Below are 23,562 nucleotides of genomic sequence, written 5' to 3'. Positions count from 1 at the left end.
TCTTCCCGTGTAGTAATGTAGTTCTGTTTAGAAGCAATTTTGTTGTTTCTTAATTTCAGAAGCATGAGGATATATTTTTATGTTCATCATTTCTAATTCTTTTGTAAGTTTTAATTATCCACTTTATAATTATTTTTATACTCAGTACTGAGAATAAAATAAAATTTAGGGTTTTTTATTTTGCCCCTAAAGTTTTTTGCCAGCATTATTGTAATTTTAGGATATTAGTTTTTCAGTTTAGACACTAGAAATTTTGCCTATCCTCATTTCTAGTCCTGTTTTACATGATTTTTTGTCTCATTTTTTAACAGAGAAATCACAGAACTAGAAAACCAGAAATGAAAGCATCTGTTCAACAGCTTGCTTCTCAAGCTGCGTCTCGAGCCATGGCTGATGCTGCAAAAAACATAACGCCACCAACCACAGCTTATCAGTTTGAGGTCTCTTGGAGAGGGTTTGCAGGTGATTGTGCTTTGCAGGCTTGTCTATTGAAGGTATTCAAATTTGTTGTGCAATTATGATTTGATTATATTTTCCTTTTTAAGCATATTTTCCATCGTCGATTAGAAAATAAGAGATCCCTTATATATGTTGAACTTCTGGTGTTGAATGATCTGCTTTGCTATTTCTTTTTGCATGTTAGGCAATGTCTCCCCATGAATTACCGAAAATATTCAAAAATGCCTTATCTTCTACCCTGCTAATTGAGATTATCAAGTGTGTTGCATCCTTTTTCGCGTAAGTATTTATAATAGAAAATTATTTTGTTGTTTTGACTTCTGTTCGAGCTTTAATTGTGATAACAAATTTGCTCATTTGGCAGTGAAGACGTGGATCTAGTTGTCAGTTATATGGATAATTTGACCAAGGTACCGAGGTTTGATGTGATCGTAATGTGCCTTCCATCAGCAGCTAAGGATGGTATGCACATTTTTTAGGCGTAAAATTCTTAAATTTAATTGTTTAAGAATATAATGCATTTTATGTCTCCTTATAACGTTAGACTCGTGACACTTTTCTTTTTGATATCACGTCTCAAACATTGTTTGTGCATTCTTATCATAAGGCTTGGGATTATGAGAAGAGCTCGACCAAAATTGGTCTAATGTGGCACATATCTTTTAACTTTTGGTGCATAATGAATTTTGTTATGTAAAGGCTAATAGAAGTTTACTTTTTCTTTTATTATTAGTATATCTTAGGTATTGACACGCTTTCAAAGAAAATTAAAAGTTCGTTTTATGGTGTTGTTGTTATTTGGCTCTAATGTTTCATGTCGATCTGATTGACTCGAGCTGTTTTTTTTATATGCAGATTTGCGCAAGATCTGGAATGAAGTGTTCTGTAGCGAGGCAACTCCGATGGAATATGCCGAGATTCTGGGCAGCCTACGATCCAAATTCTACCTTGGATAGTGGCATTCACTCGTATGTTTTGATGCCTTTTTCCACAGCGGAGGCTCTCTTTTCGGCAACCATATTCAATTGTAAATTATTACGGTATTAAAGTATACAGGCTCTCAAGTTGGATCATCTTTAAGTGATTAGCTAAATGTGGAGGAAAAAGAAAATTAGTAAACCTTATGTGAAGTGGATGAGGCTGAGGGTACATGTTTTAATACTTTTTGTTTCGTGAGGTCAAGCTGCTATGATTTATGTACGAATTCAGAATAGGTTTATAGTATTGTGGTAGCGTCCCTGGTTAATTAATTGATTCACTAAGAAACGGGATGACTTAGATGCTTGTGTTGCACGTAATGTGCTGGATATAATTATAGAAAGAGTTCGTCTTACTGTCATTAACGATTAGTCCTTTTCAAACATTCTGTCTAACAAGTAGGAGTGTAGGACCGTTTAGCTGAGTGTCCCATTTAAGATTTTAAGGTATATTTATTGAAACTATTTTGTCTACCTTGTTTTATTGCTTGTTATATGGGTCCCCAAGTCATTGTCTGGTAATTGTGATTTTAAATTGAACTCCGAAATAAAATAGTATATGTTTTGATTTTTATTCTAAAGCAAGTTTGGCTTAAATTTTGGGTTGTCTATTCAGTATAGAAATTATTTTTGTTTTTTCTAGTCAAAATCAAGTTTTGGAGGAAATTGATTTTGATTCAAAATAATTATATTTAAATTGCACTAGATGTAATATTATTAAGCGATGTTTGCGAATAGTATATTTTAACTTATTCGTATATTAATACAAATGGATCCCGGTTGAAGATTGAAAATGAGCATAGAAGTGAGGATTTCCGAATAGTCCAAAATTTTGAAATAGAAAATTTGAACATAATTTTCTAGGGATCTGAAAACTGGATACAATAATTGGAATTTAGCTCTTGAATAATTGATATTATACTTATTAATAATTAGTTATACATGTGCACTTGATATTTATCATTAATTTGATTATTGGATTAATGTTTTTTTTGGCAAAAAGTTTAATGGCAAGAAAGCTACTTTGCAACTTTCCCCGTTAAAAACTTTTCAACTATTAGAATTACAAGAAGTGTTTTTTTTTTTCTTATTATAAATAAAATAAAATGGCATTTTAAAAAAGTTTAATTTTGTTAGAGAGAGTAATTAAGCCTATAACTTCATTATCAAGTCCACCAAATCACCTGATTTGTACATTTACTATAAAATAGTATTATACTGATATTCAATGAAATTTATCTATTTTATCATATATCATAAAAGTGAGATGATATATTATTCTAAGTTTCACCTTGTGAGGCATCAAAGTTTGCCAAATAAGTTATAATAAGAACTAAAAGGTTGCCTAAGATATGAATTTAGTGCAATAAATACTACACCGATCTCATTTATTTGATTTAAAATGAATTATTGAAATAATTTCAAGTTAATGTTGTTATCTCATAATTTGAGCCGTTATTAACTGTTGAGATACTTTATTGTGAGAAATTGAAATTATCTAGATCTAATTGCTTCATAGTCATCTCATATTTTTAAACCACTGATTTTAATTCTAAGCATCAGAAATTTTTTTGTCGGTAAATAAAAAATTATACCAATTTATTAAGTGTATTTGTTATTATTATTTTTAAAATATATTATTTATTAATACTATTAATTATCTAAAAATATTAAAATTAAATTTAATATATATAAATTATTTTAAAAATATTAATATATAAACTAAATACATTAATTATCTTGTTGTTTCTTTTAATAAAGAATAATAAGTATTTATATTAATGGAAAGAGGTGGGTATACTTACATAATATTTAATTCACCAAAAAGGAGATATATATCGAGCAATGCATCATGGTAATTTTTGTTGTTGTGTATTCAATTCAAAACAACATTGCGTAAGCCCCAACGTCGTAGGTGAAGTGACCCGAAAATTTTACAAGCTCCGACAACATGAGTTACGAATTTTCTATCTTTTCAATTTCTTGTATTACCATAATTTTGTAAATATAAATGTAATAACAGATCTTTAATGAGTTTAAACCTTTTTTTTATACACTTCAAAACTGTAGTTATACACTTCATTTTCTATCTCATTCATATTTTTCCTTCTAATCTTGATAAAATAAATCACGAAGCACTTTAAATAATACAATTCATTCTTATGTTAAACTACATAATCATACCACATTGATGAATAACAAATTTGACTATTTTCAATCTATTTAATAATAGTATAATTAAGGAATAATTAAATTAGATTTTAGAAGATTTGAGTTTCTACACTACAAATGTTAGATTTAATTTTAAATATTTATTTATTAGAGGTTTAATTTTAAGATCTAATATCATCATTTTCAAAGTTTAATAATTTAAAAATTTATTTTATTATTATTTTATAAAAACTTATACCACTAACGGCAAAATTTTAGAAATAAATGAATAAATTAATATAATAACGAGTCTAAATTATGTTTTAATATCTAACATGATTGTTTTAGATTATTCAATATTATCATATTTTAATACTATTTTAAAATAATACTTTAAATATTTCTAACATTGATAGAGAATAGCACGTTTAAATTACAAAAATTGTTAATAAATTTATGATTTAACAAAAAAAAGAAAATTAATATTATAATAATAATAGTAATAAAAAATTTATTTATATTTAATTAAATAAGCAAATCTAATAAACTTAAATGATATTTTGAATGATTTTAATTTGACTTTTTTTTAACTAAATAGATATCTATTTTATATAAAAAAATAAGTTTTATCTAATATTTATTATATCTAAATTAAATTATAAATCGATGTTGATTTATCTAATTTTCATTTAACTTTAGTTTTTCAAATTAAATGTTCATTTTTTATGCAATTAAATAATATGAGAGTAATTAGAGTAATAAAGTCAAACTTTGAGATTAACAAGAATAAATATAAATCATTATTTTAATTCGTAAACAATAATTCTTATTTTAATGTAGAGACAGCGTAACTTATTTGAGCCGGCGATTCAAACCGCCAAACAAAAATAAAAACCAAGTAAAAAAAAATAAAGAAGACAATGTAATGCATGAACACATGTATTTTTCACCTTAATTATAAGCATAAATAAGTTTTATTACAAAGACAAATGAGAATTATCATTTCCTTTTTTCCAAAAATATCGTGATTAACCTTTAAATAATTATTCTAAAAAACATTAACTCTTCAAAAAAGCACTAAACATTCCGAGAATGGGGAACCATTCGGTGCCTCCTCACAGAGAGAATTCAAAATAAAGTTTCAAAGACTTTCGTATTCAACATTTACATAAAAAAAAAAAGGAAACTTAAATGATATTTTGAATGATTTTAATTTGACTTTTTTTTAACTAAATAGATATCTATTTTATATAAAAAAATAAGTTTTATCTAATATTTATTATATCTAAATTAAATTATAAATCGATGTTGATTTATCTAATTTTCATTTAACTTTAGTTTTTCAAATTAAATGTTCATTTTTTATGCAATTAAATAATATGAGAGTAATTAGAGTAATAAAGTCAAACTTTGAGATTAACAAGAATAAATATAAATCATTATTTTAATTCGTAAACAATAATTCTTATTTTAATGTAGAGACAGCGTAACTTATTTGAGCCGGCGATTCAAACCGCCAAACAAAAATAAAAACCAAGTAAAAAAAAATAAAGAAGACAATGTAATGCATGAACACATGTATTTTTCACCTTAATTATAAGCATAAATAAGTTTTATTACAAAGACAAATGAGAATTATCATTTCCTTTTTTCCAAAAATATCGTGATTAACCTTTAAATAATTATTCTAAAAAACATTAACTCTTCAAAAAAGCACTAAACATTCCGAGAATGGGGAACCATTCGGTGCCTCCTCACAGAGAGAATTCAAAATAAAGTTTCAAAGACTTTCGTATTCAACATTTACATAAAAAAAAAAAGGAAGTTTTTGTAACATCAGTTTCCATGAGAAAGGTTATGTGATTCAACTTTGAATAATAACTGATCAAAATTTCCGTTGAGTTGTCTCTTGCAACTTCTGACATAGTTTGAAATAGCGAGACGAAGGTACGCTTTTTTACACCAAAAAATATTAAATAAAATAGATTTATGTTGAATTCTGACACCATCACGTGATCCTGCAAATAGTACAACATAGTTTTCCATGTTCCATTCATTTCTCTTAACCCACGCGCCATTTTTACTTCTACACCTTCTCTTTTTACTATCTACAGTACTAATAAGGCTAGTAAATTTCAATTCGCACTTGTTCTTCTCCATTGCTCCTCCTTACTCTCTTTCAAAGTTCACCTACTACTTCCAGATCTTCTTTCAAGGTACTTACTCGTTGCTACTTCAATTTTCTTTCACCTTTTTAAATTTTCTGTTTTTTTTTTTGGCTCTAGATTTTATCAGAAACTTGGTAGCTGTCACTGTTTTAAGTTTTTGTTGTTGCCCTTTTATAAATTTTTTTAGTTCTGTTGATTAAACTTTGAAAAGTTTCTTTCTTTACAGTTTATGTTCGTTTTTTCTTTATGTATTCCTTTCTGGGTCTACTGGTTTTCTCTCTTTTTTTTTTCTTCTGCTTTTTTCATTTTAAAAACTTGCTGTGTTTGTAACTCATGTACTCTCGTAACAGGTCTCAGTTTCAACATCTCCCATTTTGCATTTCATGTGTTATGTTACTGAGTTTGTCCTTTGGATCCTAACATAGCTACATTTTTTCTTTGGTTTTTTTATTTTGTCTTTGATGTATGTGAACTTATTTGAGCTTTTGGTTTTTTCTGATGATTTTTTATTTTAAGATTTGTAGTTGAATATTTTTACTTGAGTTTGAGCTAATTTTCAGATAATGGGGATCATCTCACGGAAGATTTTCCCAGCTTGTGGGAGCATGTGTGTTTGCTGTCCTGCTTTGAGGTCAAGATCACGACAGCCGGTCAAACGTTACAGAAAATTGCTTGTTGATATCTTTCCTAAATCCCCGGTTCGTGTTTTATCACACTGTTTTATAGGAGTTTTAGATTATGATCTTATAGGAAAACATAATGTATGTGGAGAATGTAGTATTCTTAATGCAATGTTTTTCTCATTGCAAGGAGAAAATTGTTTATCACTCTCATAGATAAAAATAGTTGAAGCTTGTTGTATATTCATTCTATGTTAACTGTATAAGTTAGAAATATCAACTTTCAGGTAGAACTGATTTTTGGAGTAGAATGACTTCTAAATCCGCATGCTAAATAATAATTTATGGTCAAAACACGTTTGACTAACCCAAACGTGATCCTGGGAGGTACAAATGTGGAACCAAACATGGATGACTAAGCATGTTTGTTGGTGAATCATTTTACTCAATTTTAGGGCCTTCAGTTTACTGTTCATTTGTTCATGAAGTAGAATCTTGATATTCACGTTTTATAAAACTTCTCAGGATGAGCTTCCGAATGAAAGGAAAATCATCAAATTGTGTGAATATGCCGCAAAAAACCCTTTTCGGATTCCGAAGGTATTTATTCTTTTATTTCACGGATTGGTAATTTATTTGATTTTATTCAAAGAAGACGAAGAAAATAGGATATACTTCAATTAGTTCAATCCATTTCTGAGGTTTATTATTTATGCTCTTTCCGCTAGATAGCAAAATATCTTGAAGAAAGATGCTACAAAGAACTGAGATCTGAGCACATCAAACTAGTCAAGATTGTAGCAGAATCATTCAATAAGTTGCTTTCCATGTGTAAGGTGCAGATGTAAGTTTCCCATGATTGATTATTTTGTCTTTCCATCTTCTGTTTGTGGTGTGTCGGTATCAAACATTTTATATATTATGGATCTTTTTATCAGCTCATTTATGATATTGATCTCCAACATATAGTTTATATAGGATTCATCTTAAATTTTGTTCATTTATCTTCTGCATATTGCAGTGCCTATTTCGCTGTTGATGTGCTTAATGTAATTTCGGAGCTCTTGGGTTATTCCAAGGATGAGACTATTCAAACACTTGGTTGCCAATCCTTAACAAGGTTTATCTACTGTCAGGTGAATAATACAATCCAAAAATCCTAAGTACTGTATATTGGTCTCTATGATGTGGCATAATTCTTATCAAGGTTCATGCGCTCTCATGCTATTGACACAATGAATGAACAGGTAGATGCTACTTACACTCATAACATTGAGAAATTGGTGAGGAAAGTATGCATGCTATCTCAGGAGCCTGGTGAAACACATGAAAAACACTGCTTGAAGGCATCAAGCTTGCAATGTCTTTCAGCAATGGTAATTAGTGCTCCATTTGAATTGCTGTGTTTCAGTCCATTGAGTGCTTATTATTTCCAATGTTTATTTTCTGTAAAATTCTATGGTGTTGCAAGTTTGTGATTTTTTCAGACTCTTCTGGAGGTGTGTTGTTTATTTAACTGCCTTTTCTCTTGGCAGGTTTGGTTCATGACTGAATTTTCACACATTTTTGTAGATTTTGATGAGGTAAGTAAGTTATTTAAACATTTTGTAATTACTATTATGCTGTGGCTATCTTTGATTGATAGCTGTTTTCAAATTTCGTGGTGAATTTCATTCTTTTATCTCAGTTGCGTGCCATCTCTAATTTGTTGGTTCGTTCGAAATGTAGATTGTTTATGCTACTTTAGATAACTATGAATGGAGTAGAGGTGAAGATTCTGACCTCACGGCAGAAGCCCATCATAATTGGGTGGATGAGGTTGTCCGGAGTGAAAGCCGGGCCGGTTCTGTTGTTGGTAATGACAATCGCTCTAGTTGTTTGATCATCCAACCACGTCCAGAAGTAAAGGATCCTTCCCTTTTAACGAGGTATTTCTTATTCAAGAGCCGAGTATTAGGCCTTTTTTGAGCTGTTGCACCTGTGATTGGTTTGTTACTCAATTTTTTATCACTCGTCCCATATTATTTTTTTTTTCTTATTATTTTAGAGAAGAAATAGAAAAACCAGAAATATGGGCTCAAATATGCATTCAAAGGATGGTTGAATTAGCCAAGGAAAGCACAACTATGCGCCGTGTGTTGGATCCAATGTTTGTCTACTTTGATTCAAGGCAACATTGGGCTCCTCAGAATGGTTTAGCAATGATGGTTTTATCCAGCATGGCCTACTTCATGGAGAACACAGGTATTGTTCCCTCTACCACTTCTGTGATATTCCATATTTAACGTTTTTAAAACTTTATCGAGTTTTGGGCTTTGAAACTAAGAGATTTGAATATTAATTTCCATATGTGGTTCTTCTGTAAAACCTTCCATTTTTTCTCATGATCATATTCCTTCTTTATGTTTATATTTTCTTCAGGGAATCAACGCTTTATTCTAGCTTCCGTGATACATCATCTAGACCACAAAAATGTTATGAATGATCCCCAACTTAAGTCCTTTGTAGTTCAAGTTGCCACATCATTAGCCATGCAAATTAGATCAGGGAGACGGTTGGCAGAGATTGGTTTTGTTGGTGACCTTTGCAGGCATCTTAGGAAAAGTTTCCAAGCCTCCAGTGAATTTGTTGGAGAACAAGAGTTGAACTTGAATATCTCACTCCAAAGTTCCATTGAAAACTGTTTACTGGAAATCGCCAATGGGGTAGAAAACAATGACAATTTACGATTTGTTCAGTTACTGCATTTTACTCAGCTACTAAATTACTTATTTTTGCTTTGTTTCGTTGACTAGGTAATTGATGCACAGCCATTGTTTGACTTGATGGCAATAACCCTAGAAAATATTCCATCTGGTGTTGTTGGTAGAGCAACCATTGGATCACTGATAGTCCTTGCTCGAGCACTCACTTCAGCATTGGTCAACTTACGTTTGCAGCAGGTGCGAGGAGCTCGCTGTAATCAAACATTTTAGTAACATTTTTGTAGGTTTATTGGTTTTATCTCGAAATACGTCCACTGACAAGTGTTTTTCCTTTGTTTCAATGTAGGGATTTCCTGAATCTCTTCTCTTGCAACTCCTAAAAGTAATGTTGCATTCAGATGTAGAGGCTCGCATTGGAGCGCACCTTATATTTTCTGTACTTCTTCTTCCAAGTTCCTTCCATACACATGAAGTTTCTTCTCTGCGGTCCAGATATTTAGATCAGCGCAATAAAAAGCATTCTCATAATACTGCATCTGCTTCAATAACAGCTTTACTTGAAAAGCTCCGCAGAGGCAGAGACGGTACCAATGCAGATAATGGGAATGTTGTTCATGATGACAAAGAAAAGGATAAATCGGCAGAAGAATGGAAGCAAGGCTGTGGCTTAAAGACTTCTCCTAACTTATACAAACTCAGCTCAATCATTGATAGGGCTACAGGATCGCCAAGCTTGACTGACACGGTAAGTAGCCGAATTGATCTGCCAATAAGTTTTGTTAATTGGAATTTTTCTTGATTAAAATTTTCTATATTTTGGTGTTGAATTGGGTTGCAGGAACCATATGTTATGAAGCTAAGTGAAGATCAAATGGGCCAGCTGCTTTCTGCCTTTTGGATTCAGGCCAATCTTCCTGATAACTTACCTTCAAATATTGAAGCTATAGCTCATTCTTTCATATTAGCGCTAATTGTTTTACGCCTAAAGGTAGTTTTTTCTGTGCACATTCAAATTGTCTTTATTTTTTTTATCCCAGTGATTTGTGTAGTCTACTTTCCAACTTTTGTGCTTGTTGACAAATCATGCAAGGAAAATTGAATGTTTGTAATATTGTATACTTGAGTTCTCTAAAATTGAATTTTCAAAATAGAAACTAAGCAGTTTAGTGGAAGTCATGTTTTCTGATTGAATTCGGCATGGTTTTGTCGATAATTTTTTCATGAATAACGAAGCTACTATAGAAATTTATTGATCTATATCATCTTAAATTGTATTCTCTTCAACTTTAGTCTGGCTCTAGTTATAGATTATATTCACATTATACTCGAGAAATATTGGATTCTCATTTTCATTTAATACCGAATTTCATTGCAATTTCAATCATCATTCTGTTATTAACCTCTATAATCATCCTTCTGAGTGTTTTAATTTTTAAAAATTGCAATATAACAGAACCATAAAGACAGAGATAACCTGGTGATCCGCTTCTTCCAGCTTCCTCTGTCTCTCTGGACTATGTTGTTGGACTCAAGTAATGGTATGACTTATATAGACTATCTCAATGTAAACTACTTAACTTCAACAAAAAATTAAAACTTGTTTTTATATTGTTCTGGCAGGAACGTTGCCCCCAGCATGTCAAAGGTCTATCTTTGTGTTATCTGTCGGGATGCTGACATTTGCCTGCAAGATATATCAGATCCATGATCTGAATGACGTGTTCACGTCGTTAGCAAAATCTGAAGTGAGTAACTGATATGTTTTACTCTTTAATGACAAAGGATTGCCTAGCCGGTCTTTTTACTCCAAAGAATACGTCTTAACGACTACCTGTTTCCATATAATCATCAGGTTGATCCATTCTTGGGTATCAGTGACGACAATCAAGTATATGCTAAGAGCCATGTGGATTTAAGAGAGTACGGTAGTGTTGCTGATAATCAGTTAGCCATGTCGACTTTGTTCGAGTTGAGAATCAAAATATCTAAATATCACCAGACTGTAAAGAATGTTTTGGTTCATAATTTGACGAACTTCACTGAGGTATTACATTTTAATTATTCAGGGACCATATTATTTTCATAACGTGCCGCTCCATCACTCTCTGGTTTTCCTTTTCTTTTTTTCTTAGAAGGATGAAGATAACCTGGCTGTGCTCCTGTCAGAGACATTCAAGCCAGATGAAGATTTTGTGTTCGGTCCACAGTCAATTCTTGATCAGAATCAAATAACTTTTCATTCTCAAGAGTCACTTTCGATCGATGAGGTATGCTATATCTGGTTAACACGACGGAGGGGTAAAATAATATGTTGAACTTTAAGCGCAATGAAAATAAGCAAGAAACCATTTCTAACACAATTGAAAGAATTGATAAGCAAGAAATTGATGAAAGTAAATGCAAGGAAACACCAAAAATTGGTAACCCAATTCAGAGGTATGCTCCTACATCTGGAGGGACTAAATCTGACTTCAATGATTCACGATGATTTGAAAAAATTACAGCTATGGGAGTTTGTGAACTATATTCTCCATTATTCCCTTGTGTTTCCTTCTCTCAGTTTTCTCTCTCCCATGCTTCCGAATTTTTTCAGTTAGTTCTCTTTTGATTACACGCACTAGGCTTTATATATTAGCGTCTAGAAGATACAAAACAGTTACACAAAACTAACCACCTCTTCCCGCTAGCTAACTGGCATAACTGACTGAAGTCAGCTTCACGTCAGCTTGACTGATGCTGGGCTGGTTCAGTGCAGGCCGAAGTTTGGGAAACAGCAAGCTCTCACAACTTTTTTTTTGGCAGGAAGCTCCCACAATTTGTTGGGCGAATAGTTAACATAATAGATCAAAAAGTTGAAGACAAATCTGTTGTTCATATTTTTATTTTTGTTTTGTTTATCAGGATTTTCCTTCTAATTCAGGAGGTGAAGATGACGCAATCAGTGAAGCTTCTGTTTCTGACCTTTCTCGATTTATTCCAAAGATGCCTGTATCACCTCCCCAGCCTCATGTTATCAGCATCGGACAACTTATGGAATCGGTACACATTCTCTTTGTTTTGCATGCGTACTTGTTGTATAGCAACCAAATTGTTGTGAATTACAAGCCTTACGATGAATTTTCAAATAATATATACCTTAACTAGTTATATAATTCAAATGTTAATATTTACATAAACTTTAAAAAACATATTATTACTATAGGAGAGTCTTGATGTTCTTGGATGGGGGTATTTTTTCTTCTCATGCATAAATATCATTGATGAGTGTTCCTATAAGCTCAATAGTGCATCAACTGTTTTTAGGCATTAGAGGTAGCAAGTCATGTGGCAGGAACAGCCGTCTCCACCTCACCCCTCCCATACAACACCATGGCTAGCCAGTGTGAATCACTTGGGACATTTTCACGGAAGAAGCTTTCAAATTGGTTGGCTTTCGAGAACCATTACACTCAATCACCTGATAAGTCGTTTCTAACGGCATTTGCTCGCAACAGCAACTCATCAGTCGAGAAGGTATGTCTTTAAGTCCATATGTCTATTCTAAGAAAAGTTTTTCGCATGACACGTGATAAACTCGCACGGATGTGTATCAATACTTCGTCAGTCTTAAAATGTCACTTTAGCAAATTGCACACAAATTGAAGAAGATAGTTAATTTTGTATTACAAAGAGAAATTATGAGTTACTTTACAAAATTATCCTTCATTAAATTTTTATGAGAAAGAGAAATTAAAAGAAGAGTAATAATTAGTAAACAGTATACTAGAATAAACATTAATAATACTTTATTGATATTATAATTATTTGTGATGATTCGAATTATTTTATATTCTTGTAGGTAGCATATGAGGGTGGGGATGCATTGCCTAGGGACCTTGGGCATGCCATGAAGCTGCCTCCTGCTAGCCCATTTGATAATTTTCTCAAGGCTGCTGGGTGTTAGTTATCTATCTCCTCTAATTCTAGATATATTTTATTAGGCACGGATTTCTAGGAATGGTAGGCTTGACAAAACTTTAATTATCTCCTTCTATGGATTGTTATGTAAATCTAGGAATTTAAGGCATGTAGTAATATTTGTATAATAACTAACAGTTTGTTAACTCAACTGGTCATGACTTAGTGGTGGATGGAATCCTTAACTGTTTTGGGTGGGCCAGAGAACTGAATGCCTGACTGGGCCCACTTACTGTTTTGAAGTCAATGAGATTGGTGACTTGGTAGTGTTTCTGTAAATCTCGTGTGCAATATTAAAATTCTACTACTACTACATTCAACTGTTTGTGTCAGTTTATAATTTATAACTGCTTGCATAGATTGCACTTGACACAAAAGACACATTGAATGGGAATTTATTGAGCCAATAAAATTGGAGATTATTGATTGTTATGTCTGATATTTTGAAACTTTTTGTTAATTGCTTGGATACAAGTGTGTAAAAATCTTACATTAAGAGCAACATCGATTAATGACCAAAATCATTGAGAGGGTTTAAACGACATTTCTATTGAAAAACAAGACTTTGTGGAAATATTGCACCTCAGAAAGCGCTTAAATCGAATATGCAATTTGGTTGCTAACATTTTTTAAAAATTAATATACAAATTGGTCTTTAAAATTGTAATATTGATCAAATTAATTTTTTAATTTTGTGAATTGATAAATATATCATCGAAATTGTAAAATATTATTTAAAACAATGTCTTTATAAATTTTTGTCGTTACATATTTTTTGATGTCATATAATTGAATGTCACTATAAACTCTACAATAAAAGTTTAAATATAAATTAATAAAAGTTTAAATATAAATTAAAATGTCAAATCATAATCTCTACAATAAAAGTTTAAATATACATTATTTTGATTATTATTTTACAATATAAAAAATTTATTTATTAATTTACAAAATTCAATAATTAATTTAACAGATTTATAATTTGAAAAACTAATTTATTTATTTACTCTTTTCAAAAAATAGAACATCTATAGCGGCTACATTGTGTAAAATTCTCATTAAAACCACAATCTTCACAACTGTAGCGGATCCAATATTAGAAAACTAGACTAAATGTAGTTAAGTTTTATGAAAAGTAGCTTCGTCTGCATTGGATTTGATTATTCAAAAGCTCAAAGGGTTGGTAGCATTGGTGCGGGTGTGCAAATAGACATATAATAGGCGCATGTTTAGAAAGACTAAATCAAGCCCCTTTTATCCCAAAAAAACGAAAAGAAGACAAAAACATGTCCCTTATTATTTAAGTCATGATTTTGATGAAAATAAACCATCTCACTCCCTAAACAATCACTTTCTCTTCAATTTAATTTCTAAATTATCAAAATAAAATAAGTAGCCTTCAAACTACCATTAATTCATTAATTGTATTATGATTTTTTATTTAAGTTAGTTATAAGAAAGAACTAGAAAAAAGTAAATTGAATATATTAATAATTAAAAGAATTATTTATATTACATGTTACATTAACTTATATAATCAATTAAATAAAAATAATTAGTGTAAAATAAATAAGTAGATAGTGTAAATAATTAACTAAATATATATAATACCCCATTCAAGCTAAAATGTGTTTATACACTTCTAACTTGAAAAATCTCAAGAAAGAAATATCGAAAAAAGACATTAATTTTACAATAAATTTATAACGTCAAAAATTCATTAGCTAAAAGAATTTGAAACACTAAAAATTCATCAACGAAACAAATATGATTTTTGTGTTTAACTATCCATATTACAAATAGAAGTTAATATTGATAAAATATGAAATGTCAATTAAAATTATAAAGAATGAAACTATGATTAATAGTTTGATATATAATTTATTTTTGGATAGAAGTCGAAATATCATTAAGGCTAAAAAAATGAATTTTGCTTAATCACTCATTTCTTAATTATATAAGCTAGATTGCTAGAATGCAAATTCAGGTTTATAGAAATAATACAATTTGTAGAATGTCAATGTCAATTAAAGTCAAAAGAAAAAATAAATTTTGTAAAATATTAATTAGACTAATTATAAAGAAAACAAAAATATAACACTAAATTTTGTATGTTTTTGAAAATTTTGATCATAAAACTCAATCAACTATATATCTCGCATTGCTTAATTTCATGTTTACTAGATTTTGTTGTGTACTTTGAAGATTCACTTGAAATGATGTCTTGTATGTTTAGATTAGGAGGTTGATAATTATACTTTTCACAGTCACAAATTGTATGCCTTTAACCGTTTACATGATCATAAAATTAAGATGTATAAAATATTTGTATTTATATTGAGGTATAAAGAATATAGTGAAATAATGAATTTTCTATACCAATTATTGATTTAAACTATTAATAAGAGAAGTATATTAAAAAGTAAATGGAATAATATTAACTATTGAAATAATTATTTACATCATGATTACATATAAACTTATATAATCAATTAGGTAAAACAACTAATTAGTATAAAATAATTAACTAGATAATATAGTTTACTAACTAACAAAACATAGTTACTAAATAGTGTCTATGAAATATTGTTCTCTCTTAATCTTATTCTTCTAAAACAGTTGAGAAACTAAATTAATAATAATTCAAGAATTTCTTGTTAGATTCTATAATTTATAATTCAAATTAGAGAGAAATAATAACTTAATGTTCCGATCGGAATTATTCTTTAAAAGTAAAGAATAAACACCAACTTTTAGAAAAACTTTGTCCGATTAATACACGTTGGAGTGTGTCCCAACACTTAGAGCTTATCCAATTATGAACAATATCAAGGTAATCAAATCTCATCTCACAATTAAATTCGTGAGGACGAATATGGAGCCATTTGAACCAAATTAAGAGTTATGATGGTGAAAATGATGAAAGACTATGCAATAAAAGTAAGTATTTAATTGATAAAAAATTAAGTGTTTAATTGATAAGTTAAAAAGACGTCACAATTAATCATAGATATTTTTATTGATAAGTCAAAAGAAAAAATATCTAAAAAATGGCTAAAAAAAATCTAAAAATATACCATATCAATTTGTTACTCAATCAAATTTTACCTTCATTTCATAGAATCCATTACAACATGTAGATAACATATAGATGATAGCTTCAATTGACTCCTAAACTCTAATAAATAAAATATAACCTAATTAAAATTTAATTAATGAAAATTAAATTATAAGACTAACCACCACAAATATTTGGTATACAAGCCTTTCTAATATTACAATTTTAAACTTAAATATATGCTAAATAAGATTCAAAAATTGGACCACTAAATTATAGCATCCTCCAAATTATTTTTAATTAAAACAAAAGGAAAAAAAAACAATTAAGAGTGCATTTGTTTGAACTTAAATGAAAATAATTTTTATTTTAAATAATTTAGATATTTTTTTAAAAATTATTTTTTTAACTCGTGTTTGTTTACTGTTATAAAAATAAATTTAAAAAAAATGATTTTTAATTTATTTGTACAATTTTATAAAAGTGATTTTTTTAAACTATAAAATTACCATAAATTACATAAAAATATCTTTAGTAATTAAATTATTCTCATCGTCAAATTGAGAAAACACATCTAAAAACAATTTTGAATTTTTGTAAAAGAGTAAGATTAATTACATCATTTTATTTTTTGTGTGTTTTTAAATTTTATGTCATTTTTTTTTTCTCATATATCATAAAATAAATATGAAAAACTACTATTTTTTATTTTTAGACAAAAAAATAATTTTTCAAACATCTAAAACAAATATCATTCTAACAATAACAAATAATTTTTAGTTTAAAAAAAATCTAAAATAAACACATCCTAAACGATGAAGGAAAATTGTTATATGGTTCCAAATCTAATCCAACTTGAATCATCAATTGAAGACAACGAGACATAATTCTTTGGACCAATAAGAGTTAACTAAATTCCACGTGCACTCAAAACAATAGCGCCAAAGCTATTAAATAAAAAATAAATCGGCGTAACGAACTTCATGTGCGTAAATGCTAATTTGTATATGTTTATTTTATAAGTTTCTTTACACATATTCAATGAATCCATGATCTCATCGATTGGTCAGACTTAGTTCAATCCAAACAAATTGAAGAGCTTATTTCCTCAACACATCTAAATTGATTGATCAAGATGAATATTTTAATCTAAATCAACTAATTTAAATGTTTATTATGTTAAAGGGATATTCGAATTAATTAATTTAAAGACAAATTAAAATTTTAAAGATTTTTTTCAAACTGATATTTATGTGGTTTGAAATTTATTTTTTTACTTTGTTTTATTATAAATTCCAAAAATTTAAGTCATAAAAAAAAGTATGCACTATAGATGTAAATTTCTTTATATCATCATATATTACATTTTATCGGTGTAACATTAACATAATATTTTTTAAAATATTTCAACAAACTTCAATATATATATATATATATATATAAATAAATGGAAAAGAGGAGGTGATGTATCCATTGCCTGTAAAGCAAAAGGAAAGAAAGTGTTTATGTGGGAGGGTCCTACTGAGTACTGAGTAGAGGTCATTAAGGAGGGGGTGCCAACTGCCAACCCAGAATAAATGATTGAAATGTTGTCAGGTCCATCTCCATGAATGAGGGTTCCACTTCCGGATTGTAGTAACAGTTCCTCCCCCGGTGACTTGTCTCACTTCCAACCTTTCCACACTTGCTTTCTTATCATGTCTTTTGTGCTTTCACTGCTTGGCATTTAGAAAAGCAAAGTCATATTAAAAATAAAATAACTATAAAAGTATGTAATTAATAATCTATCATTCACATTTTTATGTGAAAAATAAACTTTTAATATCAATTCATTTTGATATTATTAATATGTTACAATTTAAACATGATTTTAAAAATAATTATAATAAAAATTAAATATTTTAATGATTAAGCAGTTATAATTAATTGATAATTTATACTAATAATATATATAAATTAATTTTGTTTTAAATTTAATTTTTATTAGTAAAAAATCATTTTCATGTTACTACAACAAATAATTTTTGTGAAAAACAATTGACTCTGCCTTTTAAATTTACTTTTTTAGTGGATTTATGACTTAATAAACACCTAACATGATTTTATTTAAAGACGTTATTTCTTTTTTGGATATAAATCAAATCATGACCTAACATTAGGAGCATAATTTCATAAAAGGAAATGCGTGTTTTTACATAAAATATTAAAAATAAAAATCTAATTTTAGAAATTGTATATATATTTTCACACAACACTTATCTTTTATTTATTTTTTTAATTTCTTAAAAGTGTTGTTAAGATATTTGTTAGTATAATTTTTTCATAAAATATATTTATACCTTTTTAGGTGTTCAAATTATAAGTTTAATTGTTTTACTTATTTTATATTATTAGTGTTAAAAAAATTATCCTATCAGCACATCACAATAGTCTATATATGTAATTTTAAAAATACAAATTAAATTCTAAAATTTCAATTATAGGATTTAATCAGTGATATGGTTGAAGGAAATATTGCTACTTTGTTTGGTTTGAAATTTGTTATAGAGTTTAGTGGAAAAAAATTACAGATGTTGGTTGTTTCTAGTTAGGTGTATTGATGGTTGTATAATAAATTTGGTGAATTAACTTTTATTGGTTTTAGTTATTTTCTTTTATATATATACAATTTAGTTTTGTTTAGAAGTCTACCATGAAAATTAGGCATATAGATTAATTTATAGTAATCAAGGGTGTGTATAATAGTTTAGGTTTCACGGCGAAACAAATGGTACCTTACGTAGAAATGGATGAAGCAAGATGAGGTGGAAAATAGCAATAAGTGTTGACCAATTGTATATAGTTACGTGGCTAATTATGATGTGTTGTGAAAAATGCATAGATATAGATATAATATATCGTTGAGTGACTGATATATAGCTAATGAGTACGGCCTACTACTACATAGCTAATAATCACCTTAACCTTTGTCAAATCTTCTCTCTCTCTCTCTCTCTCTCTCTCTCTCTCTCTCTCTCTCTCTCTCTCTAGATTTTGTGTCCGTGTACTGTATTAACTTCGTTTTCCTCAGGTAGGTTTTCTTGGAAAAGAAAACCCAACAAGGTCTGCTCTTTTCCTGCTTCTTCCTTTTCTTCTATCTATCATCTTCCATATTTGTTTAAACAAATTATTCTTTTAACTTAGAGCTACTACTTTTATTTGACTGTTGTGCACAGTATATAGTTGAATATCAATAAGAAAGAGTTTAGAGTTCAAATATTCTGAATTGCATGATGGAAGTGGAACCTGTAGATCTAAGCGGGTTGGATCGGATTATTAAAAACCAGATCGCCACTCATCCTCTTTATCCAAACCTACTCTCTGCTTATATACAATGTCAACAGGTACTCAATTTTTCACATCATATATATATTAGTAAATAAATTTAATACCATATGTTGTGTTTGAAGGTTGGAGCACCGACAGAAATTGCATCCCTTCTTGAAGAAATAGGGCGTGAAACTCACCAACCTCTTTCTCTCCGTCAGATAGGAGATGATCCTGACCTTGATCACTTCATGGTACTAATTTATTATTATTTTTTTTTATTTTCTCTATTTAATTCAAACACTAATTTCTTATATACTATAGGAATCATACTGCCAAATTCTTCATAAATACAAAGAGGAGTTGTCCAAGCCTTTCAACGAAGCCACAATATTTTTGTGTAATATTGAATCACAACTTACCCAACTCTGCAAGGGTACGATAACAATCTCATCATCGGATTTTAACAACCCAGCTTCAGGTATACAATAATCATAATTTTTAATATCTAAAATACTATTTTGTTTTTTAGCTCAAATAGTTATGAACACGAATGTCCCTCTTCTTTTTTAGTTTTTGTTTTTTATAACACATTGGCCCTCTAATTCTGCACTACGTTAAAGAGGTCGACACGCTTTAATTTAATATTTCTTTAATTAATGCCTACTAAATCTCTACTTTCAGGGTTAAGGCCCCACATGTTACATTTAATATTTTATTTTCTTTTTATTTATCACTTTCTACCGTATCACCGATATATTACATTTATTATATTACTCTCAGCTTCTTTCTCAATTAAGATGTGAAAAAACTTTTTCTTTATCATTTTTTAATCGGCCAATGTTAGAAATTATTCCTTTAAGTTTAGATTTTGGTTTGAACTTTGAATACTTATTTGGTATTTCTTAGTTCAAAAACCAAATTATATATGCGAAAGGTTTTAAATACTAGTTATAATACAGGTCAATATTTCAAACACAGGCTTTTAAAGGTAAGTATTGAATATTGAATTAATGTCTTTTTTTTCTTTCTTCCAGATATGGATGGATGTCCTATTTTGTTTCTTTTTGTGACAACATATCTTGGATGCACTAATTCAAAACTGTGTTTTTAACAAACAATTCTATTTTAAATTTCAATAAGAGCATTGGTTAATACACGATTTTTTAGTGAATGTATGTATTTCAACATTAGACCAGGAAGTAGTGTATAATGTAGCTAGATATGTTTTTATAATTTTGATATATTTAAGAACTATTAATTGTGAGTGTCTCACACATTTAAAGATTGAAATGATTGTTTACTCCATAAATCATAGGCTTCGATCATTTGGTTGTGCAATAGGCCTGCGAATGATAGATGGATGTTGAGATAATATTATTTATTTTTTGTTTCCTTTTCATGTATGTCATAACTGCACTGCCTATATTTTTTGAATTTCAATATTGAATCTCTCCGTAAAACAGAAGTTGTTTGTTTGGCACTGAATTGCATTGCATGCATGGTGAGAATATTTTGGCATACTTGAAACTCCAAGGTGGGAATTTATGTTTGTTTCTATATATCGAGTAGTACTAGTAGTACAAATTTACGAAAGAAGAAGTCAGCATCATTTTGCTTTCCGTAGGTGAAAGCGAAAGCTTGATGTTGGATACTCATTATAAATAAATTAAATAGAAAATGTTGGAGAGGGGGGACCATTTTCATACATTGTCATCAAAATTTGAAGCAATAGAAACTAGGGCTGACTAGTTTGGTATATATTAATTGGGATATTATATCTTAGCTAAATTTTTATTAAGGTGTTCCACTTTTCACCGATACAGAAAACTATTCAAAACTCGAACTACGATGAACGAACGTTGTTTCATGGGAGTAAAAGTTTATAGTTTTCTCAAGATTGAGAAAGTAATTTAATTGGTGTCTGTTTGATTAAAAAAAAACAAGAAAAAACGAATGTGTTTTGTTCAAAATTAAATTCGTCGAACCGATACCAATTAGATCCTTTTATCAATTGTAACGACAAAGAGGGTCGTGAACTTCTACTTGTCTTAAGAGTATCGTCGATTATCGTTAGAGTTTTAGGTGGACCAATATGTTGTGTTGATCCTTTGAAACCATCGTTTTATTTCCAATATATATACTTCCAATTGATGGTTATAGTACTACACCATAATTCTATGCTCTGTCCTTTAATTTTTCATTTTATCCATTTATTGTGCGCACACATTCAACAAAAAAAAAAAGTATAATGCTAATTAAAGTTACATATATGCAGCTTGCATTTCTTGGTTGAACTAAAAATCTTTAAATTTTGTGTGTTTTAATGTTGGAAGCATTATGATATAATTTTGTCCTGCATATTTATTTTGTCAGATCATGAGGCATCAGAGGATGAAATGAGTTGTGTAAAGGTTGAAGGATCAGTAGAAGGTGGTCATGGCACAATATGTTCAGGCAATAAAGAGCTTAAAGAAATGCTACTTCGTAAGTATGGTGGTTATCTTAGCAGTTTGAGAAAGGAATTTCTAAAGAAAAGGAAAAAGGGTAAACTACCAAAGGATGCCAGAAAAACATTGATGGAGTGGTGGAATGTTCACTATAGGTGGCCTTATCCCATGGTAATTAATTCAAATTCATATCACAAACTATACTAATTTATTCCATATGTTTTATTGTGCAATTAATGTTTAGCATAACACACTTTTTAACTAGCAGATTATGTGTACAACAATATCTTATCTTGCGTTTGCAAAAGGTTGACTTGAACTCCAAGTCACAGCAACTGTGGAGCTTATTTTCTCAATTGACATAGCATTAAAATTGTAGCATGAATATTATAGAGTAAATGGAAATGTTTCTGTATTTTAGTTTGAAAGTTGGATTAAAAAATATTTTGCAGGAGGAGGAGAAATTGCAGCTATCAGAAATGACAGGACTTGATATAAAGCAGATAAATAATTGGTTCATAAATCAGAGGAAAAGGCACTGGAAACCATCTGAAGATATGCGATTTGCCATTATGGAAGGTGTAAGTGGCACAGCAGGAGGAGGACATCTCTAATTTTATTGGTCCATTCTTGTTTCAAAGTTTACCCTCTGCTTGCTTGCTTGCATATGTTGCTTAGTAGAACTCGTTCAGCTTGTATACTCATTTGCCATCAAAATGTTAGCAGTTATATGTGATATGGATAATGGATCCATGTTTCAGTCACAATCTCATTATTTTATGACAATACGTTAAATTTGTATAGCTATGTGCAAAGTTGATGTTAGTTTGAGGATAAACCTGCTAAATGAATGCACAAATAACTATCCTTGAATTTAGCACCATAAGCCATCTTCAGTGATGATGTTCATTTAGACACGGATATCGACTATAATGTTTATGTTTAATTAATTAATTAATTATCGCTCTATTATTAAAAATTACTATTAATTAATTATAGTTAATTAGTACTAAATGGAACGATGGTTGAAATATTGTCAAGTTCAATGATAGGTCTATGAAATAGTAGATATTAATGAGTGTAGTTTGCTATCCATGCTCTACGAATCTTATTATCTTGATTCGATTTCTCTTGAATCTTAAAATATAGGCCGTTCTTGAATATTGTTGTAATTGTAGATATGTGAATTCTATCTAGTAATGTAACTTTCTACGAGTTTAGTCTTTGGATTGTAGGGGGCTTTTCAACTGGGTTATTTTTTATATGACGCACAAAAATATTTAAGAAACGCACCTTGTTCATCAAACTTAGTATAATTCAGCCACTTTGTGAATTGTGAACCTAGTTAAATAGTTTTAAAATAAGCGGACTTCAAATAATATTTTATTTTACTGAAAAATAGCTCGAGATACTTTCATATTTTAAATTTAAAAAAATTATTTTATTTATGAGTTACAAAAATATTTATTCAATAACTTTTATATTTATTTACGAACAAAAACTACTGTGTTTTTTTAACATTTATTAAATGATAGTATGTATTTTTTATATATTAATGGTAAATATTTATTTTAAATTTTCTTATATTTATCACTAACATATTTTTTGTGTATTAGTGAAAAGTATCTATCTAATGGATGCGTTTGTTTGAGTTTAAATAAAAATGATTTTTAATTTAAAAAATTTAGAGATTATTTTGTAGAGATTTATT

At 29.3% G+C, this 23,562-nt stretch overlaps 3 protein-coding genes across 19 annotated transcripts in view; all 3 read left to right on the top strand.

Moving 5' to 3' along the window:
• LOC101507271 (uncharacterized) overlaps window positions 1–1,910 on the top strand; it is an 11,979-nt gene extending 10,069 nt beyond the window's left edge. For all 12 annotated transcript variants that reach the window (XM_073367926.1, XM_073367924.1, XM_073367925.1 and 9 more), the window contains 4 exons: window positions 312–494; window positions 644–738; window positions 824–921; window positions 1,315–1,910. In XM_073367926.1, the coding sequence (XP_073224027.1) occupies window positions 312–494; window positions 644–738; window positions 824–921; window positions 1,315–1,415 (477 nt within the window). In that variant the 3' untranslated portion in view covers window positions 1,416–1,910. The remainder of the gene's footprint in view (window positions 1–311; window positions 495–643; window positions 739–823; window positions 922–1,314) is intronic.
• Window positions 1,911–5,382: 3,472 nt separating this feature from the next.
• Window positions 5,383–13,316, top strand: LOC101508441 (protein SEMI-ROLLED LEAF 2). Of its 4 annotated transcripts, XM_004495596.4 has the most exons (21): window positions 5,383–5,534; window positions 5,702–5,803; window positions 6,316–6,453; window positions 6,901–6,975; window positions 7,104–7,219; window positions 7,397–7,511; window positions 7,623–7,751; window positions 7,911–7,958; window positions 8,104–8,303; window positions 8,423–8,619; window positions 8,797–9,080; window positions 9,171–9,317; window positions 9,427–9,825; window positions 9,919–10,068; window positions 10,534–10,618; window positions 10,701–10,825; window positions 10,933–11,124; window positions 11,213–11,347; window positions 11,982–12,119; window positions 12,384–12,593; window positions 12,919–13,316. In XM_004495596.4, the coding sequence occupies exons 3-21, from the start codon at window positions 6,319–6,321 to the stop codon at window positions 13,021–13,023; spliced, it is 2,985 nt and encodes a 994-aa protein (XP_004495653.1). In that variant the 5' UTR covers window positions 5,383–5,534; window positions 5,702–5,803; window positions 6,316–6,318; the 3' UTR covers window positions 13,024–13,316. The 4 variants fall into 4 exon arrangements, with proteins under 4 accessions (XP_004495653.1, XP_027189619.1, XP_073223846.1 ...); XM_027333818.2 differs by lacking the exon at window positions 5,383–5,534 and having other exon boundaries at window positions 5,651–5,803; window positions 11,216–11,347; XM_073367745.1 differs by lacking the exon at window positions 5,383–5,534 and having other exon boundaries at window positions 5,653–5,803.
• Window positions 13,317–19,021: 5,705 nt separating this feature from the next.
• LOC101509394 (homeobox protein knotted-1-like 1) lies at window positions 19,022–22,658 on the top strand. Of its 3 annotated transcripts, none has more exons than XM_004495599.4 (6): window positions 19,022–19,197; window positions 19,311–19,478; window positions 19,545–19,655; window positions 19,726–19,882; window positions 21,778–22,022; window positions 22,304–22,658. In XM_004495599.4, the coding sequence occupies exons 2-6, from the start codon at window positions 19,365–19,367 to the stop codon at window positions 22,463–22,465; spliced, it is 789 nt and encodes a 262-aa protein (XP_004495656.1). In that variant the 5' UTR covers window positions 19,022–19,197; window positions 19,311–19,364; the 3' UTR covers window positions 22,466–22,658. The 3 variants fall into 3 exon arrangements, with proteins under 3 accessions (XP_004495656.1, XP_004495657.1, XP_027189100.1); XM_004495600.4 differs by having other exon boundaries at window positions 19,048–19,165; XM_027333299.2 differs by having other exon boundaries at window positions 19,065–19,197; window positions 19,279–19,478.
• The last annotated feature ends 904 nt before the right edge of the window (window positions 22,659–23,562 follow it).

The sequence above is a fragment of the Cicer arietinum genome, chromosome 4, assembly GCF_000331145.2.
Source record: "Cicer arietinum cultivar CDC Frontier isolate Library 1 chromosome 4, Cicar.CDCFrontier_v2.0, whole genome shotgun sequence".
NCBI classification, from domain to species: Eukaryota; Viridiplantae; Streptophyta; class Magnoliopsida; order Fabales; family Fabaceae; genus Cicer; species Cicer arietinum.
Note: the sequence above shows the minus strand (reverse complement) of the source record. Positions and strands in the feature narration are given on the sequence as shown.

Excerpts from the sequence above, each read along its gene's own strand:
- LOC101508441 (XM_004495596.4), top strand. The coding sequence starts at position 6,319 with ATGGGGATCATCTCACGGAAGATTTTCCCAGCTTGTGGGAGCATGTGT. Across the intron at positions 6,454-6,900 it reads ATATCTTTCCTAAATCCCCG|GATGAGCTTCCGAATGAAAG; the intron begins GTTCGTGTTTTA and ends AAAACTTCTCAG. Across the intron at positions 11,348-11,981 it reads AGTCACTTTCGATCGATGAG|GATTTTCCTTCTAATTCAGG; the intron begins GTATGCTATATC and ends TTTGTTTATCAG.
- LOC101509394 (XM_004495599.4), top strand. The coding sequence starts at position 19,365 with ATGATGGAAGTGGAACCTGTAGATCTAAGCGGGTTGGATCGGATTATT. Across the intron at positions 19,479-19,544 it reads CTTATATACAATGTCAACAG|GTTGGAGCACCGACAGAAAT; the intron begins GTACTCAATTTT and ends TTGTGTTTGAAG. Across the intron at positions 22,023-22,303 it reads ATAGGTGGCCTTATCCCATG|GAGGAGGAGAAATTGCAGCT; the intron begins GTAATTAATTCA and ends AATATTTTGCAG.